The 21635-nt window shown below is 41.9% G+C and overlaps 3 protein-coding genes across 3 annotated transcripts; all 3 read right to left on the bottom strand.

Moving 5' to 3' along the window:
* Nucleotides 1-1104: 1104 nt before the first annotated feature.
* Nucleotides 1105-5078, bottom strand: LOC140555733 (protein S100-A11-like). The gene is made up of 3 exons (XM_072679038.1): nucleotides 4814-5078; nucleotides 3074-3243; nucleotides 1105-1239 (listed from the first exon to the last, which is right to left on the bottom strand). The coding sequence occupies exons 2-3, from the start codon at nucleotides 3200-3202 to the stop codon at nucleotides 1105-1107; spliced, it is 264 nt and encodes an 87-aa protein (XP_072535139.1). The 5' UTR covers nucleotides 3203-3243; nucleotides 4814-5078.
* Nucleotides 5079-6280: 1202 nt separating this feature from the next.
* Nucleotides 6281-15745, bottom strand: LOC140556487 (uncharacterized). Its single transcript, XM_072680463.1, has 5 exons — nucleotides 15690-15745; nucleotides 10769-13410; nucleotides 8519-8727; nucleotides 8138-8246; nucleotides 6281-6421 (listed from the first exon to the last, which is right to left on the bottom strand). The coding sequence occupies exons 2-5, from the start codon at nucleotides 13271-13273 to the stop codon at nucleotides 6392-6394; spliced, it is 2853 nt and encodes a 950-aa protein (XP_072536564.1). The 5' UTR covers nucleotides 13274-13410; nucleotides 15690-15745; the 3' UTR covers nucleotides 6281-6391.
* A 1641-nt stretch (nucleotides 15746-17386) lies between these two features.
* Nucleotides 17387-21479, bottom strand: LOC140556486 (toll-like receptor 12). Its single transcript, XM_072680462.1, has 3 exons — nucleotides 18921-21479; nucleotides 18178-18386; nucleotides 17387-17504 (listed from the first exon to the last, which is right to left on the bottom strand). The coding sequence occupies exons 1-3, from the start codon at nucleotides 21477-21479 to the stop codon at nucleotides 17387-17389; spliced, it is 2886 nt and encodes a 961-aa protein (XP_072536563.1).
* Nucleotides 21480-21635: the final 156 nt, after the last annotated feature.

The raw sequence follows: 21635 nt of genomic DNA, 5'->3' as shown, positions 1-21635 counted from the left end.
CGATACTAAAAAAAAATATTATTAAATTTTATTAGATGCATTATTTTACAAAATATATTTTAAAAAACTCACAAAGATGAAATAATGCATCTGTTCAAATGTAATAAACTATTCCAACAATACATGAATCTGTTGTTGGATTTTATTCATTTATTTTTGCTAATTTGTCTCCCTAATTTAGCTGAGCCAATAAGCCCCCCCACTCACTTAGCAATGCTCCCAACACTAGAAGGGCCTCTTTTCGCCTCCGATATATCAGCCAGCAGAAATCAGCATCACAATGGGAGTAATAAGGGGAGACAGCACCCTCTACCCACCCAGAGACAGCATGGTGCTCTTTCAGGCTCAGGCTGCTGATGGCGAAGCAGCACGACCCGGGATTCAAACTCACACAGTGTCGACGTCTTAGTCTGCTGAGGAGCTGTTGTTGGAATGAATTACAGTTCAGTCTTGTTGTTAGAATTTTATTTATTTATTAATTTCATATTATTGTTATTTGATTTGTTATTAAGTTCATATTTGTGGTATTTATGTATTTAGGTATTGTACGTAATGTTTCAGCCTGGTTTTGTCATTTTGTAAGCAAACAGTGTTTAAAATGTGATTGAAAAAACTGAACTGAAGCTTAGCTTGCTAGATTACATTGATATTATCAATACATAAATATTTTAATATTTTATTATTAACATTCAACCACTTGATTTAATGGGAAATATGTTTAGTGGTGTATGTATTTATAGCCAAACTATACAGTTAATATTTATGATCTATTTAGCTATTTAGTCACTGTGTAAACAGTTAGCATTTAAATAATAATATGGATTAAAAAAAATAACAATCCATAACAAACTGGAGTACAGCTTTGAAATTTGGTAGGGTTGAGTGAATTAAATTGATGGTGTTTTGTATGGAAATTTATGGCGTAACCAAACAATACCAAGGCTTCCAATGGACTTAATAAAATGGATTATCGAATGAAGGGAAAATTAGAATAGAATATTATATAATAAAGAATAAGTCACAATGCAGAATTACTGAAACAGCTAAATAAATACAAGTAGAAGCAAAAGCACAACTTGGTTAGCATATCCAAGTCTTAGCTATTTATTTGTTAAAGCCACCATGTTGGTTTGCCAGTTGGCCAAGGAACTGCCAGAACTCCAGGAAGCTCAACTCTCCATCATTGTTTTCATCTAGGGAGCCCATCAGTTGGTCAATGGCTGCTGAGTCATTGGCATTCTGGGAAAGTGAGAGAGAGAGGAAACGTATTATACGTCATACCTGCTGGCGTAAACAGATTGGTTGTAGAGATTAAGTGATTCGTGAATACAAATATACAAGTTGCCTTATGCCAATCTGTTGTGAGAGCTGAGATTAGACAACTCTGGTTAGATGGGGGTCTCAAACCACCCCATTTTGTTAAACAGGCAATAAAGACCAAGCTGGAGAACTGTATACTGCCCTCTGGTGGACAGAATGGCTCCCTGCAGATGCATTAGTCAGTTCAGTACATTTACAGACTTGCTTTGCTTTTACAACAACAACAACAACAACAACACTTTTGCTGGCAGCTAGTTGTTAATGGTCAAGGTGGTGGAGAAGTTGGTCATCCAGGCAAAAACATACCCTATGCTGGCCCACAAGCTAGTTCGGTTGGTTGTCCACCTCAGCTCTTGACTAGCATAGCATATGTTTCTATTGAGAGTTTGATGGTCAAGCTAATCATACTCATTGACCCGTTTGGTCAAGCCGGTTATACTGGTGGGCCGGCATGCTAGGATGGTCATACTGGTCAACAAGCTTGGTCAGGTTGGTCATGCTAATGGACCTACCATATACTGGTTAAGAGCTTGAGCTGTCTTGGCATTTTTTTTAATTAGTTATTATTATTATTAGCATTATTATTAGTAATAATAGAAGTAAATCTTGAGAAACGGTCATACGTCTCCTTTCTTTTCTGTAAGTAGGAGTTTCACCTCTTCTATTTTGGACTTAAGTGGACCCATCAGGTGTCAAAAACAGAGCTGTGAATCGTGTCACACCATTCCCTCATGCTCACAGCTGGTGTAGACAGCTTTGCTGATTACAATTGAAGCTTTACCCAGACATTTAAGCACTCAAATGGTCCCTAAGGAACAGTTTTAGGGTGTAACAGCAAGGGTAGGCCCTACCCTTTGCTCCTAAACAGCCTCAGTTCTTTATAGCATGAATTCCACAAGATGTTGGAAACGTTCTTTTGAGATTCAGGTCCTTGTTGACATGATCTCTTCATGCAATTCCTCCATCTTTTCCAGGAGCATGCTCTTCATGCTCTGAATGCCCCCTTCTACCACATCCCAAAGGTGTTGTATTAGATTCAGATTGAGAGGCTGGGAAGGCCACTCGGCCTGTTCATGAAACCAGTTTGAGAGACCTCTGCTGTGTGACATGGTGCATCATCATGCTGGAAGTAGCTGTTAGAAGGTGGTAAACTGCGGCCATGAAGGGATGCACATGGTCAGCAACAGCAACTCAAATAGTCTGTGGCCTTCAAGCAATGATTGGTTGGTATTAACAATTAACCAAAGCATGCTGCGAAATCAGTCCCCACACCACCTCCACTGCTGACACAAGCCAGGTTGGGTCCATGGTTCCTCCAGGCTTCCAGGCTACTTTTCTACACTCCTCAACTATCCAGTGTTGGTGAGCCCATACTGAGCCAATGCAGCCTCAGCTTTCTGTTCTTGGCTGACAGAAGTGGAACCTGCCATGGTCCTCTGCTGTTGTAGCTCGTCCTCCTCAAGGTTGTACGTGGTGTTGTGCATTCTGAGATGCTCTTCTGCTCACCACAACTGGACAGAGTTGTGGTGATTCTAAAGATTGATTGATGTGAACATTACCTGAAGCTGCTGGCCAACGTTTGCATGTGTTTATGCAATGCAATGCTGCCAGAATTATTGGCCGATTAGATAATCGCATGCACAAGTGTGAGGACAGGTGTTCCTAATAAAGTGCTGGGTGACCAGCTTAACATCGCTCCAACCTTGAAACCCCTCCTTGCATCTCTGTTCAGTTATCAGAAGAGTGAAAGTACCTTAATGTAGCTTTTCAGCTGGGAGGTCAGCATGCTCTGAAACTCCTCTCGGCTGAGTGTCTGAGCAGAGCCTTGCTTCCCAGCATAGGCCTTAAACTGAGACACCAAAGTGTTGATGGCAGCCTCCATTGAAGAGGAGAAGAAGAAAGGGAGGTCAGGTGGCGATGTCACTAAAAAAGACAACAGGGAGGTTAAGGCAAAACACAGAGACATGGACTCTACAGGATATTATCAGCATTAACGTCATGCAGATGGGCTAGCCTTTACTCCCCACACCCATCAGTGAGCCTTCTGTGCCTGTGACCCTGTTGCTGGTTCACCGTCCTTCCTTGGAGCACTTTTGGAAGATGCTTGACCACTGCGTACAAGGAACACCTCACAAGACCTGCCTGATGTTTTGGCGGAGATGTTCTGACCCAGTCGTCTATCCATCACAGTTTGGTTGTTGTCAAAATGGCTCAAATTCTTATGCTTGAGCATTCTCCTGCGTCCAACACATCACCTTCAAGAACTGACTGTTCACTTACTGCCTAATATGTAGAGCCCAACCCTTGACAGGAGCCATAGGAACCAGATAATCCTTGTTATTCAAGAAATTTCACGATGTAGGGGCTCCGAGTGGCTCAGTTGTCTAATGCTGCCACTATGGCCCAGGGGTCGCGAGTCCGAATCCCGAACAATACCACTTTGCCATCAGCAGCCGGAGTCAGAGAGAGCACAAATGGCTGTGCGCTCTCTCTGGCCGACACAAGCATCTGTTAGCTGATGAGGTGAAGCTGAGGATCCAGGCCCTTAGCTCGGAGTGTGTCAGTGTGAAAAGAGGCAGTGGCTGGCTTCACATTTATCAGAGGAGACGTATGTTAAGTCTTTACGCTCCTAGTGTCGGGAGCTACGAACGGGTGGGTTCATTTTCAAAAAATAAAAATAAAAACAAAACCAAACAAACAGAGATAAGTAGCCTATAGAAATGCTCCAAGAAATGTCATTTGTAAGTCGCTTTACTCCCGTAAAGTTGCAAGGTTTTTGTGGGACTGTGACCAAGGACAGATTAAGGATAGTCTGGACCCCTGGGTAAGGGCCTATATTTGCAACAAAACATCTGTTATGAAATATGGTAGCTTGCCTGGCAATTTGTAGGTCCCTAGAAAGTCAAGGAACCATGGTAAACGACTTCTATGGAGATCAAGGGCCCTATAGCAGGGTAATGGTATGCCCTGCTCTTCTCTAGGGCCCCCTGGTAAGGGCTTTTATAACCAGGGCCCTCTAAAAATATGCCCCTCTCTTTCCTAGGACCCTAATAGCCAGAAGACAAAGTCAGAGCAGTGCCACGACACCTCTTCCATTTTTATAAGGGGCCCAAAAGCATGGCTAGGGGCCCCAAAAGCATGGCTAGGGCCCCCAAGAGGCCCTGGGGTCAAAGTCCCTAATAGTCAGAGGATCCTTAAAATGGAGGGCCCTCGGAAATAAAAATATATTGTACCATAAATGTTGATAGGCATCCCCCGGGGCCCCCTGACCTCAAGTGCCCCTGGGCGCTGGCCCCACTGGCCCGGTCAGTAATCCAGCCATGACTGTGACAATACAGTGTCTACCAGAGTGGACACATGAAGAAAAGAAAGGCCTTTACCCACCAGAGGGGGCATTGAGGGGGAGGTTGAGGTGCTCAGAATTAAAGAATAGAGGTAGAGTACCCTAGTAAGAAAAGCCATAATAAGAGCATGAAGGATGAGTGAAGCTCACCAGAAGAGAAGAGCTGGTGCAGGGAATCAGCGTCCGGCTCGGGCGAACAAATCTCACTCCTGACTCCTCTGCCTTCTCCTTTTTATATATTCCATCATTTTTCCAAACGTGGGCAGCCTGGAAATAGATCATTAACTGTGATGTCTTCACTCAGTCACGTTCCTGCTCTGCCCGGGGTTGCACAAGTTTTCCGTGGCAAACATTTGAGGGGAAACATGGTAAAACTGTCAAACCGGCAGCAGTTGAGCTTCCACCAAATGTAGTCTGATTACATGATTACATTAAGTGCGTACTTTAATATTAACTAATATTAATCATGCTTGAATACTTATTACATAAGTATACATCCACTTATTGGACTGTTTGGAAGCCCCACATTACCACAAACCCCTGTGGTTACCAGTAAGCATAAACTGTAGGAGAACTGTATTCCACTGTACCCTTTTTCAGTACTACTTGGAGTTGTCATGGTTCTACACAGGATCACTGCCTTTACGAAGAACCCTTGAAGAACCTCTTATTAAGGGTGTAGTGTAGCTGGAGAACATGGTTCTGACCTCAGCTTTTAAAAAGAACTCTTTTTGAACTCTGTGCCGGTTTAGGGTGACACACATACACTGGTCAGCCATAACATTAGAACCACCTGCCTTATATTGTGTAGTTCCCCCTCATGCCTCCAAAACAGCTCTGACCTGGTCATGGACTCCACAGGACCTCTGAAGGCCTCCTGTGGTATCTGGCACCAAGAGGTAGATCCTTCAAGTCCTGCAAGTTGTGAGATGAGTTGTCCTTCCTTGGAGCACCTTTGGTAGGTATTGACCACTGCATACCAGGAACACCCTGCAAGACCTGCCTGATGTTTTGAAGATGTTCTGACCCAGTCTATATTGGGACACTGTTTATTTATCATTTTTTCCCCCAAAATCAATGGTTTTAAACAGAGTTTATCCTGCTTTCTACAAAATTTAGAAGGAGCTTTGATTTGATTGAATTCAGAGACAAGAGCATTAGCCCAACTTCTCAACTCATCCCAAAAGTATTGGATGGAGCACCATCCATCATCCCAGAGACACATCTCCCATTGAGCATAGTGACCAATAGGTTTATGTGCATCTGCTCCGGAGACTCCTGTTCTATTGGGAGTACATCTCTTCAGGGACTAGAAGAGGTGTCCACAAACATTTGGACACACAGTGTTAAACAATACAACTGTATAATTTAATTGCAAAATGCTTACATTTGAGAAATACCTGCTTATTGTTTATCTTTATCAACCATGAGGCCAGAGTGGGGGCTTTAAAAAGTGTCAGTAAATGAGTTTGCTTTACCAAAATATGCCTAAATTGGATCCTTCTAAATCAAAGTTACCAGTTTCCTCAACTGAAATAAAGAAATTGTTGAATACACATCGTATATATCCGTTGAAAACAATACTAATTAAATAAAATTTGAGTCTATAAATGGAGCTTAGATTATAATAGATATTTATTTTGAAAAACAACATCCATAACAAAGATCTTATGGTGGACCACAGCAGGCAGAGAAGTGTTTTTTTCCATCCGCTTGGTGCTGTTTCTCTTAATTTGTTAACAATGCTGAAGGAGAATCCTGTTTAAAAAAACAAAACAAATGAAAAAGTAAACAAAGCATTAGAGACTGAAGAGGGAACAGCTGTGGTACTTGCTGTGGTACTGTTACAGTACTGACCCTTACTTTACCAAAGAACAATGTAACATTACTTTAACAAATACCACTGTAGAATTACCATAACACTGCTGTAACATTACTGTAACAAAGACCTGTAATATTGCCCCAACATACATAGCTGTAATATTACCATAAAAACAACACTACAACATAAACATAACAAACGAACATTAATTGTAACAAACACCACCATAACATTACTGTAACGAACACCACTGTAACATTACTGTAACAGACTGCACTGTAACATTACAATAACACCTGTATAACATTACTGCAACAAAGACCACCGTAACATTACTGTAAAAGACTCCACTGTAACATTACCGTAAAATACTCTACTGTAACATTAACATAATATTACCATAACAAACACCTAACCATCAATGTAACAAACTGCACTGTAACATTACCATAACAAACACCACCAAAACATCTCTGTAACAAACTGTACTGTAACATTATCATAAACACCACAGAAACATCACTGTAACAAACTGCACTGTAACATTACTGTAACAAAAACCTCTGTAAAAGTACTGTAACAGACTCCACTGTAACACTACCATAACATCAATAAAATTACCATAACAAACACCACCATAACATTACTGTAACACACTGCACTGTAAAACCACCATAACATAACTGTAACAGACTGTAATGCTATCATAACATTACCGTAACAAACACCACCGTAACATTACTGTAACAGACTGCACTGTAACACTACCATAACATTACTGTAGCGAACACCACCATAACATTACTGTACCAGACTGCATGGTAACATTACCATGACACACACCACCATAACATTACTGTAACAGACTACACTGTAACATTATCATAACACCAGTATAACATTACTGTAACACCACCACCACACCACTGTAACAATACTAAATCATCATTATTGTACCCTACTGTACCCTCCAGGACGCAATTATTACAATATTGTATTAAAGAGAAACAAAAAGACACTAACAATGTAAGATAATGCATGAATACACTTCCGTAAATGTCCTTTTTAAACAGCATTTCATATGTTTGTGGTTTTAAATTTTGGGGTGCCATTTCTTGTCTACAGAAATCTATTTTCTAAAAACCTGATTGATTGATGTTCTGTTCTACTTGTCTTAATGTAAGACCCTGGAAACACCCTGTTGCTGTTAGGATGTTGTGGCTGGTGGTGCTTCGGGTACATGTAGATGCAGGTACACATTAACCAATAGTGGCGGTGAGAAGGAGGAACTTAAGCAGACATGGTTAAAGCATGGTTTTCACACTGATGATTGAAAACCCAGATATTTCACACAGCCTAGAAGGTATTTTTCCCCATCCCAAAAAGGGGACAGGTCTGTAATAAAGAGGACATATGGTCACCCTACTGAATAAGGCATTATGTTTTGTCCCCCTAGGCTGGGTTCTTCTAGATAGCACATAGTCTATGACTGGACACCAGCCCAGACCAATGCTGTAAAACAACATCATTGCTGTACCAACATCTAATAAGGCATGGGATCATTTGGGGTTTTGAAGCCAGAGTCGCAACATTAGAGTGAAGGCTGGTCTAGACTCTCATCCTTCCTCTTTCCCTCCTCAAGCCTTTCCTACCATGTTGTCCTGGACGATGTTCCTTCTCAGGCATTGCCAGAAGTGTTCCCTCTTTGCCAAGTCCTCTGGCCACTCCAGGTATGTCCGAGATCTTACCAGTGTCATCAAACTGGAAAACAAAGCAAAAAATGACAAATTTCCACATGCCCTTAATTCCCAGTCATCAAGTTAGTGGTTTAGAATTAACTCCATTTCTGACGCCACTCTCTCTGACTTATTTACCTGCCAATCAGTCAGCTATTTTTACAAACGCTAACCTTGTTTCCAGGTGAAATCGTGACTGATATCACACTAAACACCGGAATGTAGATGTTTCTTTCAGTAAAAGCTTGTCTTACAATTTCAGGTTTAACTTTAACATCTCCAGCACTGATGTTTTACCGGTGGAAAGCAGTGAGCTCAAAGGGGGAGATGTGCTCGAGGAAGATCAGAATGAGACAATGCTTCTGTTCCTCTAGGAGCCGGTAGGTTGCCACTCGCATCTCCAGACTGCACCATTCGCTGCGCAGGTACTGACGGCTCAGCACACACACTGTGCGCCGACTGCTGTAGATACTCTCAGCGATGTTATCCACAATGCCTTTGCCCACCTACAGAGCAGAAAGAGTGTAAGGAGGGTTAGTCACTGGTCAGGTTCTGGACTGGACACTGACATGTGTAAAAACCTCAACAAAAAGCCAATGGCCTGCCTCTATAATGAAATGGTCAGATGGGGGTGACACATTGTGTAGCAACAGTTGGCTGCAATCAGTAATGTTCAGTATATTGAAGGGGCATCTATAAATACCATCGCCTACCCCTCGGCGGTTTGTACGTCGCATATGGAATTTGAAGTCCCGACACAGTTCTAGGTGTGTATGTTCTTGGTTTGTTTACAGGTCACATAATTGACCGTTAGGACATACACTATATGGACAAAAGTATTGGGACACCTGTCACCTGTCTTTGAAATGATGGGTATTAAAACAGTTCATCCTGCTTTTGTTGGAGTAACTGTACCTTCTGTCCAGGGAAGAAGGCTTTCTACTAGATTTGCATTCAGTGACGAGTGTTAGTGAGGTCAGGATGCTAAATAATCACCACCACACTTATTCCTCGTTCCAAAATCATTCCAGAGAACACAAAGCAGCATGGTTCGGAAGTCGAACTCACAGCGTAACAGTTCTGGGCCATGGTGGCAGAATAATAGACCACTGAGTCACTTGGGGCCCAGAGCCCCACTCTATTGGTAGTGCCTCTATACAGTGTCCACAAACATTTGCACATATAGTGTCACAACGATTAGGAGGATCCTAATGAGTTGGGAGAGTTCGGCCTCAGGTGTTTCAGCTTGCAGGTCCCTGAATCCAGACTCGCTTTGTTTGCACCATGATGCCTTGTGTGTCGCCTTTACCTGAACGTGTTGCCAAGGATACAGTATTAACTAATATTAACTAATATTAACTGTAATAATCTAGATGTTGACTAATCTAGCTGATATTCACTAGGTCTTAAATCCTCTAGCAGATGTTGAGTAGATGTTGAGTAGAAGTAGATACTCCAGCTGATGTTAGATCAGTTCTCTAGCTAATGTTAGCTAGATGTCAGCTACTCTAGATGATGTTACCCAGATGTTGTTTTCTAGCTAATCTTAGCTTGATGTTAACTACTCCAGCTGATGTTAGAAAAAATTCTCTAGCTGATGTTAGCTAGATGTTATTTATTGTAGCTGATATTAGGTAGACGTTATACATTCTGATGTTAGGTAGATGTTAACTACTCCAGCTGATGTCAGATACATACTCTAAGTAATGTTAGCTAGATGTTATCTACCCTAGCTCCTGTTAAATAAATGTTAACTAATCTAGCTGATGTTAGAGAAATTCTCTAGCTGATGTTAGGTAGATGTTAACTACTCCAGCTGATGTTAGATCAGTTTTCTAGCTAATGTTAGCTAGATGTTAGCTACTCTAGATGATGTTACCTAGATGTTATTTATTCTAGATGTTGTTTTCTAGCTAATCTTAGCTAGATGTTAACTACTCCAGCTGATGATAGAGAAATGTTATTTGTTGTAGCTGATATTAGGTATACATTATACTCCATCTGATGTTAGGTAGATGTTAACTACTCCAGCTGATGTCAGATACATACTCTAAGTAATGTTAGCTAGATGTTATCTACGCTAGCTCCTGTTAAATAGATGTTAACTAATCCAGCTGATGTTAGATCAGTTTTCTAGCTAATGTTAGCTAGATGTTAACTACTTTAGCTCATGTTAAAAAGATGTTAGCTACTCTAGATGATGTTACCTAGATGTTATTTATTCTAGCTGATATTAGGTAGATGTTACACTCCCTCTGATGTCAAATAAATACTAATGTTAGTTAGCTAGATGTTAACTAATGTTAAATAGATGTTAATTAATCTTGCTGATGTTAGAGAAATTCTCTAGTTGATGTTAGGTAGATGTTAACTACTCAAAATCATTCCAGAGAATACAAAGCAGCATAGACCACTGAGTCCCTTGGGGCCCAGAGTCCTGTTCTATTTGTAGTGCCTCTATACAGGGAAAAGACAAGCTGTGAAGTCTCATCAAATTTGTTACATATCAGAAGCACAATGAGAACTGTAGGACCATACGAACCTCACCTCAAAATCCCTGCTGTGCAGGCAGAGTCGCAGCCTTTGCTGGCCTTGTTCCTCCAGTCTTGGAGCCAACTCCTCCAAGACCCAGGCTTCATCATGCCGACTGAATGACACGAATGCATCATACTTCATCTCCTCTTCCACCTCTCTCTGCCTCGCGCTTCTCTTTTTTATCCTCCACTTCCTGCCAAGCTTCCTCTCCATATATCCTCTCAGGCGAAAGAAGACGACCACGCAGGGCCAGTAAGCAAAGCGATAGCCAGCAGAAGCGGTCAGCAGCAGAGTGATGGTGATGGCTGTGCCCAGGTAGCACAGGTACTGCACATCAGTCTGACACAGCTTTTCCATGGTGGCCAAGTAATTCCATTTCTCATAATGCCAAATGCACTGCTGTCGTTGCATGTGGACCACCTGCACCTGCTGAGAATTCTCTGCCCAGTCTAGGAACCAGTCGTTTTCGCAGTCGCAGTGGAAGTCTAACTTATCGAGCACGATGGCTCTTAGAGATGGCAGGGCGTCGAACATCCCGTCCAGCAAAATCAGAGGGTTATTCATGTGCATACGCAACAACTGCAGAGACTGCAAGTCCTTGAACATGCTTTTGGTTAAGAAGTTAAGGTGGCAGTTCTCCAGCATGAGGATCTGGAGTTTTTTGAGGTTCCAGAATATCATGCCAGGATCTGTGTGGTTGGACAGATTGAGACTCATCAGTTTGAGACGTCTCAGATGGCGCAGCGTATTGATCTCCGTGTACCTTTCAGATTCCCTCTCAGCATCACCCTTGTACTCAAAGGATTCAAGGTTGGTGAAGAAGCTCCAAAAGGAGTGGCTATTGCAGAAGATGAGTTTGCTTTTCAGCTTCAGTTCTTGTACTGACTTGAGCAGAGGATTCTCACAGTCGTCTATATATATGCTGTATAGATTTAGGTTTAGGGCAAAGCGTCTCTCATGGGTAGAAGCGACCCCAATGTGGAGGAGGGACACACGTTGTCCAATATCAATGCTGAGATTTTGGATTTTTGGTGGAAAGCCATAAAATATCATGTTAAGGTATAGCTCTGGAGACATCACAGTGCCCAGGGTCATCTCCCGCAGTTGATTTTGCTTCCTAAATGTGCCACCTTCGATCTTCTGAATTACATTATTGTCGAGTAGCAGGATCTCCAAAGCGAGGAGAGACTCGAAGTCCGAATAGGCAAGCCGTGAGATCTTGTTTGAGTTAAGCTTCAGGATTCTGAGCCTTGGTAGACCACTCAAGGCATCTTGGAGCAGAGCTTCAATGGAGTTGTTGCTGAGTACTAGCATCTCAAGTAAGGGCATGCAGCCAAACTGGTTGGAGTGAATTTCAGTAAGCAAGTTGCTCTCCAGATTTAGGCTGGTGACGTTCCACATGGTACCATTGACGGCACTGCAAAATGAGGCTTCTTTTAAGCCAATGTCAGCCATTGCTAAGGACTTGATCTTCGTCGCTCCCTTCCAAAACCCAAAGTCGATCTGTTGTATCCTGGAGCTCCTGACGCTCAACATCGTCAGGTTCTTCCTGCAGTTTTGGAAACTTCTTTCAGATAACATCGCAGCTGCAATCTGATGAAGCTCAAGGGTCCCTACACTTAGCTGAACGACCACGTGGCACAAGTCCTCAAAGTCTGTGATGAGCTTTTTTGACGTCTGTCCGGAGATTCTGACTTTATTGACGCGACCAATCCCAGACTTCCAGATGCTGCCCAATGACTGACTGTAGAACTCCAGTGAAAGGCTGGAAAGATTCTGGAAAACCGTCAGAGAATCTGGGTCAATGACTTGAATGGGGTTCCTGTCCAGATTCAAGACTGTGACTCCAGCTAGCACCGCAGACTCGGCCATGCAACTCTGCTTGGATATGGTCAACACTCCACTGTCCACCAGGGACAGATGCTGTAGATGAGACAAGTTACCACTGAGATGACAAAACACCTCACTTAACTCCGTCACGCAAACCCTTACCAACGTCAGACTCACAAGCTCCTTCAAAGGGTCGAAGGTTGCGCTGGCAATGTTCTTGAACTGGAAACCTGCCAGTTCAAGCTCCTGCAGTTGGTCCAAGCCGGCAAAGGCTCGAGCCTCCAAGGAAACATTGCTGCATTTGAACGATGCATCAGAAATAATCTTCAAGTACTTTAAGTTGGAAAGGCCAAAGAAGGCATCAGCTGTAATCTCGCGCAACTGTTCTCCGAAGATACGTAAAAACTCCAACGATGGCAGTTGTGGAAAGGCCTTTTCTGGGATGAGCTTTGCACTGTGGAAGACACAAAGAGATCTGACCTCTGGTCTGACTTCTTTCAGATCTGTATGAAAGTCTGAGATGTTGCATTCAGCATAAGCACCTCGTCCTGGACGATGATCACAGAGGCTGGTGCTATCCATATCCTTGAGGAGGTTCTCCTCAAAGGTAAAACAGTGTGTAGCAATAACAGCAGATGCAGCATCGCAGAGGCTGAGACACAACAAAAGTCTCAGACTCGGAAACATTTTAGATCAAGGGTATCAGACACAGTCTTTGCAAAATCTTCTTGGTGGTGTAGAGGTGGTTATCTTCGTAATGATGAAAGCAGACACTTTGATATTAGCTGAACAGTGATGTATGTCATTGGTGGTCCTACAAGATACTACAAGATGATATTAAATGGAAAAATTGGCATTCAATTTACAGAGATCATATTATATGGACATAAGTATTGGGACAGCTGGGACAATCATTCATTGTGTCTTCCAAAATCAAGGGTACATTCAGGTCCAGAAAGTACAAAGCACCCCAAGATTTTGTCCCAACTACCTGGGCAGCTTACTTTCAGGACCTACATTTTGGTACATCTTCTGGACTATTAACAAAATATCAAACATTAGTTATCCTTTTTTTGTTTTTACTTTCTATTCTCTGAAGCCTTTCTACTACATTTAGGAGGAGCATTGCTGTGAGGATTTGACTGGATTCAGCGACAAGAGCATTAGTGATGTCATGATCTTGGGCTCATCACCACCCCACCTCATCATCCTCAACTCCCAAACTCATCCCAAAGGTACCGAATGGAGCACCTCCACCAATCATTCCAGAGAACGTAGTAGTTCCACTGCTCCACAGCTCAACGCTGAAGGACTTGCCCTATGCCCTATACTCTAGCCCATGTCTGACATTAGGCAGCATGGTGCCAATAGGGTTATATTTATTCGCTCCAGAGAGTCCTATTCTATTGTCAGTATTGCTATATGGGGACTAGACAAGCTGTGTGTATGTGCAGTTGCACATTTGAACATCTAATGTATGTTTGAGTCATGTAAATATTAGTCAGATCTAAACATCAGATCAGATCTAAACATCAGTTTCCTGACATTGACCTTGCTCAGAGACCAAGTTGGGGTGTAAGGTTAAGGTTTCAAATGCAAAGTGATATTGATACATGATTGATTTTTTTTTTTTATTAACAGAATCTATATTTGTTGAGGTTAAAAATTGAATAAACGTTGAATAAACGGTGAAGTATTGATGAACGTTGCCCCACGTTGGCAGCAATGGCACCGAGCTGCGCGGGAAGACGCGGCGCGAGCTCACTCTGCCGATTCCAACCGACCCCAACGGACGTTTACAGCTAACCTCAATCTCTGAGGTAAAATATCAGTTTCTAAGGTAAAAATGATCCATTTCTGAGAGAATATTGATAAAATACATCAGTTCTGACTGAATATTGATTATTTTAAAGCACTAACTCAATTATCTTTACATTATACTGTGGAAAAATGCTTGAATGGTTGTGACTGAAGGTTTTAGCTAGCTAGGGCTAGTGCTAGCTTAGCTAGCTATCTAACGGGCTAGCTGTGTCTTCAGCTTCAGATGGAAATACAGTCGTTTTATTGCTCAGGTAAAGTCAAGTTAAGTTGTGGTGTATGTGTATGTTTATGATTTCAAATGCAAAGTTACATTATTAGCTAGGATAGCTAGCTACATTATAGATTTTTGCAGCGGTAGCGCTAATTAGCATGAGGAGCTAGCTAGCTAACGTTAGCTAATGTGAATAGTGCCTTTTTAATTATGGTGAGGGGAATTTAACTAGTGCTAGCTAGGTTCCTGACTTCTTCATGTAGCTAATGAGATCAGACTTTGTTTAAAATTGAGTTGTAAAGTCATTTACAACATTTTTACAAGCTTTTTTTTTAAATAATAATAATAATAATAATAATAATAATTACTTCAGTGTGACCTGAACTGAGGACATGGACATTAACACAGGGAGAGTGAGGAACAACCTCATGCAGGGTAAAATATAGCTAACATTGATATTATATGTAGTTTAGCATGTGATTGTGATCACATTAGCTACATCCCTTGTGATAATCATTGTAATATTTAAGATTCACATTTTGCACCGAAAAAATATCTTTTAGTAAGTAGTGAAAAGCGTAAAGCTTCCCAGTTAAACTTGATGCGTAAATATCAGAGTATCAAAATTCAGAGAAATGTATTGATTCATGTATTTAAGCAGATGTATTTTTCTATTTTACTGTGCTGATGTTTTACTGATATTTCAAGTCCTACATTTGACCCATTCACTCTTCCTTCCCTATTCTGCTTTTTCACAAAATGAAAAATGAGCCTGGCATAAAGCACAGGCTGATTTAGCATGTTTTACTTCAGTAATAGGATTTTTAAAAGGGTTACAGATGACGGAAGTAGTTTTGTTTTCAATGTTGTTTCAATATTAATTTAAGCTGCAAAACTGATGATGAATCGACATCAGATTCGAAGGTGGATTCTGCGAAGTTGCCAGTTTACCAGTGATTCAAATCTATAATCAATGGCTGTCTGGGTAGTAGCTGATTGTGCTAAGCAGTGGGACACAAAACGAGGAAAGAACAATGTAGCACTTAAAAAACGTGAAGGTAGTTTACTTACCGCAACACATTCGACGGTTACGCCACTTCTAAACTAGCAAGCGAAGACACTCGAGTTCGTGTTAGACTTCTGTATCAGGGAAGTTACTACTTAAAAGCATTTCTCTTAGATAAAGAGGAATTGAAAGGAAGACCTTTTCTGTTTTTTTTGTACTTTGTGGCTTTACGGTTGCATGTTTATGACCCTGAATAGCTACAACCACAAAATACCTAGTAAGACTTAGATACTTTTGAAAACAACTACTGGAATGAATCTCACAATCTGCAGCTAAAAGAAATGTCTATTAAAAATCATTATTAAATTGTTGATGTGAGTGGTGAAGACCACTGCTGTGTCTTACCCACTTGGTCACTTGCCACCACCATGTTGGTGTCACAGCAGTGCTGAGAATGACCTTCCAACCCAAATAACACAGAGTCTGCTCTGTTGTGGTCTGTCCTGTGGGGTCAGACCCCTGTGGGACAGAGTCCTAGAACTAAAAAGTGCTCCTGTATGGTTATTGTGTACACACACTATACTAGTTTACTAAAAGTGACACCTTTCAACCTATTAACAGTGACACCTCACAATTAAAAACATACATATGGTTTTGCGTTTTAGTTTCGCAATCTATTACACATAAAAAATTGAAGACCAATGACCTCAACATTTTTTTTACTGAACACACAAAAAGACAGGGCATATTTCCAAAAATAGCAAACCAAGAAAACGTCTCCATATGTGCATAAGCATGGTAGCAAACACCCTGGTGGTCTATAATACCCTTAAACAGACTCTCATTTGACTGACACTTTAATCTGTTTAAATATAATAAAAGGTTAGCTATAGCTACATAAATAGCTCAATAGTTAGATAGATAGATAGCTCAAAAGTTAGGTGTAAGCTCACCAGACAAAAAATCAGTCCTCTGTGGTTGAATAGCGTAATAGCCTGTAATGCCTCCACAAGCATGAAGAACGCCTGCGTTTCGATTTGCAATGGAAAGGGCAAGTTTCTGGACATAGGCAACATCAGCGGTAAGCTACTCTTGCAGCTAAGAATTGTACAATTCAGACAGATTTAGTGAAAGAATTTGGTCTTTGGCACGCCCAAATTCAATCAGTCCATTTGGCCAATCAGTAATATCTGCTTTGCACCCCATTTTCCACACATCCAGCTACACATTTACTGCACTGTACCACCTCTTCTCAATCTATAAATCCCGTCGCACATCCCGAGCATCATTCATCTGCAGGAGTCTGAAGTTACTACCAACTTAAACACGTAAAGTGCTAATTTGTGACTGGGGAGCTTCTATATACATATATATCATGCATTTGTAATGAAATGTAATAACTTGAGCAAACAAGGTTTAATTTTGAGAAGCCTCACAATGCTATTGGTGGCCACTAGCTTTTAGCCTTGTAGCTGCAGGACATATTTACAGATCCAAGCATTAGGAAACTGTCTTTAGCAGACAAGAACAACGAGGCCATGTCAAAAGTAGGATCTTGGAGGTCTTGTTTTCTAATGGTTGTGGTGAACACTTTGTAAGAAAGCCTTCATTCTGGAGCCTGTGGTGATACTGGTCAGTTACACGGAGCATCCTGTAACAGAGGCCAAAAACATACAGGCATTAGGCCTAGGGTGCTTTATGTGAGTCTTTTTCTAGCACTGCAATACAGTCATACATTCAAATCAGAGCAGTTACTATTATCCTAGCTTACCATCTCTTCATCTGCAATGTTCCTTCTCAGACGTTCCCAGAAGTGAATCCTCTCACTCTCATTCTGTGGCCAGTCCAGATATGTGCGGGATTTTACCAGCTTGGCCAGGCTGCGGAAAGATGACGTGCAGCTACTTAGTAAAGTGGTGAAGTTACTTCAAACATCATGGCAAGTGGGCATGGTAATGGAAAAAATGTTACATATGACTCTGCACTGTTAAAAGTAAGTTCTATGAGCAGTGCCATAAAATAACTAATTTTGGTAGTTTAAAAATGCTTAACAGTTGGTTCTTAGGACTGAAAGCCTCACCTCTACTTCTCAGGACATACTGCATCTTTGGTCACTGTGGCCAAACATTTACATTACATTTACATTTATGGCATTTAGCAGACGCTCTTATTCAGAGTGACTTACAAGGTTACTCGTATTACAGAGGTGGGCCAATGTAGTGTTAGGAGTCTTGCCTAGGGACTCTTATTGGTGTAGCACAGCATAGTCACCCAGACCGGGAATCGAACCCTGGTCTCCCAGGGTTGTTGGTGTTGTTGTAACACAATGGTAGGTGGTGGTGGTATCTGTTGCACCACACCAACCACACAAACTCAAGTCTGATACTGCCATGACATTTATGTCAATGATGAGTGTAGGTAAACTTCTGACCACAACTGTATATTTACTACAGTATAGTAAACTATAGTCTGAATTTACTGCAAGAATCCTGTAGAATTTAATGCAGTAGCTTAGCTTTCGCACATTTGTAGTACTTCAGTAATTTGTTATACCGGTGGAAAGCAGTGAGCTCAAAGGGGGAAATGTGCTCGAGGAAGATAAGAATAAGACGATGTTTCTGTTCTTCTAGGAGTCGGTGGGTTGCCACTCGCATTTCCAGGCTGCACCAGTCGCTGCGCAGGTACCGACGACTCAGCACACACACTGTTCGCCGACTGCTGTAGATACTCTCTGCAATGTTATCCACAATGCCTTTACCCACCTACAGAGCAGAGAGCAATATGCATGACTGTAGGGCTAATGCCGGTCTTTACATTACATACTGTTGAATAGTTTAATTAACTAACACCTATAAGTACATTTTAATCAGAGGTGACGAATTCAGAACCAGAATTAGGATTTCTGGGAAGGACACAAAAAAGGCATTTACTTATATAAGATACATATACCAGTAAACTACAATGAAACAAGTAAGCTGTAACATTTGTTGAAATTTTGTCTGGAATTTGTTGGTTTAAGTATTCCAAGGAAATCAGTAAATTTTGTTAGGGATATTGCTTGACAAAATGAGGCATGTTCTCATGTTACTATAAAAGACTGAGTTGACCGTTGACAGATTTCTTGAAAAACGACCAGAGGATTTAGAGGCATTAGGTGGAAAAAGGTATGCAGTACAAAACTATTATTTCTTAATATGGGCAAGAAAGACAGTCAAACCCAAATGTCTACACACAATAGGTGAAAGGTGTCCTTCCTAAAAATTTGGTCCAGTTTTAATAAAGAACTCATGTCTTACCTCAAAGTCTCTGCTATGCAGGCAGAGTTGCAGCCTCGGCTGGCCTTGTTCCTCCAGTCTTGGAGCCAATTCTTTCAGGACCCAGGCTTCATCATGCCTACAAAATGACACGAATGCATCATACCTCACTTCCTCTTCCACCTCACCGTCTCTCTGCCTTTCTCTTCTTTTTATCCTCCGTTTTCTTCCGAACTTCCTCTCAACATATCCTCTGAGACGAAAGAAGACGACCACGCAGGGCCAGTAAGCAAAGCGATAGCCAGCAGAAGCGGTCAACAGAAGAGTGATGGTGATGGCTGTACTCAAGTAGCACAGGTACTGCACATCTGTCTGACACAGCTTTTCCATGGTGGCCAAGTAATTGCGCTTCTGGTAATGCCAGATGCACTGCTGGCGCTGCATGTAGATCACCTGCACCTGGTGCGTACTCTCTGCCCAGTCTAGAAGCCAGCCGTTTTCACAGTCACAGCGGAAGTCCACTCTGTCAAGCACGACTGCTCTTAAAGCTGGTAGAACGTCAAACATCCCGTCATGTAAGATCAGAGGGCTGACGCTGTACAGACGCAACAGTTGCAGTGATTGCAGGTCTCTGAACATCCTCTTGGTCAGGAAACTCAGGCGGCAGTTGTAGAGTACCAGGACACGGAGCAGCTTTAGGTTCCAGAAGGTCATGCCAGGATTTGTGTGGTTGGAAAAGTTGAGATTGACAAGTTTGAGCCTCTTAAGATATCGCAAATTGTTAATCCCTGTGTAATTAACGTGTACCCTTTCAGGATTCCCCAGCAATTCCAAAGACTCGAGATTGGAAAAATAAGGCACAAAAAAGAAACACTTAAAAAAAAACGTACTCCCGTTTAATTTAAGCTCTCGGACAGACTCCAGGAATGGAGAATACAAATCACCAATATTAAGACTGTCTCCGCTTAATTCAAGTATGAAGGAATTCTTGGGTTGTCCTACATTACCCACGTAGATAGTAGTCCCAAAATGCGCATCAATGCTGAGACGCTGCATTTTCTCTGGAAATCCATAAAATAGCATACTCAGATGCAACGTATAGACATACTCCAGTCTTCCAAATGTCAGTTCTTTCAGTTCCCTCTGGTCTTGAAATGTCCCATAGTCAATATTCTCAATCACATTGTTGTCAATAAGCACAACTTCAAGAGCCCTGAGAGAAAGGAAGTCGTTGACAGAAAGCCTCTTGATGAGGTTCGAGTTAAGTTTGAGAATCTTAAGGTGAAGCAGACCTCTGAAAGCTCCAGGCTCCAAAGTTGTGATCCTGTTGTCATTGAGAAGAAGTTGCTCAAGTACAGGCATGCAAAAAAACTGGTTGGTTTTGACCACCATTAGCTGGTTATTTCCAAGACCCAGAGTAGTTAAATTCCACAAAGTTCCATTGCCGGCAGCACAAAAAGTGGCGGTGGTCAGTCTTGTGTTGGCCATGTGCAGGATCTTTATACCTGATATGCTCGTCCAGAACCCTGGGTCCAGCCGCTGTATTTCTGAGTTAAATATGGAAAGTTCTTTCAGTCCTGTTCCACAGTCGCTCAGATCTTCTGATGACAGTGTGTCCACTTTTACATAAACTAGCACCAGAGACTGAAGATTCAGGTGAGAAACTAGTTGGCACAAGTCCTTGAAATTTGTATGATATTCATTTAATAAAATTCCTTCCAATTCCAACTTGCTGACCTCTCCTACTCTAGACTCCCAAATGCTTCCAAGCCATACGCCATAGAAACTTAGGACGATACTTGAAAGGTTCTGAAACACTACCAAGGAGTTTGCCTCAATGATTCTAATCAGGTTCTTACTCAGGTCTAGAGTTTGTATCCCTGCAAGCACATTCGAGGGCCATGGGCGATTGGACGATGCTGGGCATCCTATGTTCCTGATTGAAGTGATGCCACTGTTGATCACTTTGAGGTGTTCCAAGTGGGACATTCCATTAGGAAGATGACAGAAAACCTCTCCAAGGTCCTGAACACAAATCCTGTTCAGAAGCAGCCTAGCCAAGCCAAGTAGAGGGTCAAATGTGTTGTTAGGAACTCTGGCCCACCTCAAACCTATTAAGGACAATTCTTCCAGACGATTCAATCCAGCAAATATGGTAGGCTCTATTGCAACACTGCTGCAGTCATGGTCATTGAAAAGCACAGTCAGATACCTAAGGTTAAGAAGGCCAGAAAAGGCACCAGAATGAACCCTTTTCAGAAGGTTTCCAGTTATATAGAGCAACTCCAAGGTTGTGAGATGTGAGAAGGCATTGGCAGGAATGACCTCGGATTGAGAATAGATACACAAAGACCTGATTCCTGGCCCAACTTCCGACAGCTCAGTTCGGAAATCAGCGATGTTGCACTCTCCATAGGGACCCAGCCCTGGATGATGGCAACATGGGACAGTCCTGCCGATATCATCAAGGAGGTGTTCTTCAAAGGTCACACAGTGTTTAGCAATGAGCGCATTGACGTTGCCGAAGATACTGCAGTACAGGATGACGGTCAACCAGAGAGACACCGGCAAATTTATAGTCGCTGATAAGTAAATTTCCATACTTGAGGCAAACTGGTTGGTCAAATACCCAGATTCTGGACAACTAATAATAATTACTTACTCTCGGACCCAGAGAGGTGCTTCATCCTTGTTGCTCGTTTCAGTCTGGTGGAGCAAAGGTGGACTGTTTCTCTACTTCTGCTATATTAAAAACAG

This window comes from Salminus brasiliensis, chromosome 5, assembly GCF_030463535.1.
Source record: "Salminus brasiliensis chromosome 5, fSalBra1.hap2, whole genome shotgun sequence".
Taxonomy (NCBI): domain Eukaryota; kingdom Metazoa; phylum Chordata; class Actinopteri; order Characiformes; family Bryconidae; genus Salminus; species Salminus brasiliensis.
This window is presented reverse-complemented; position numbering and strand designations above follow the sequence as displayed.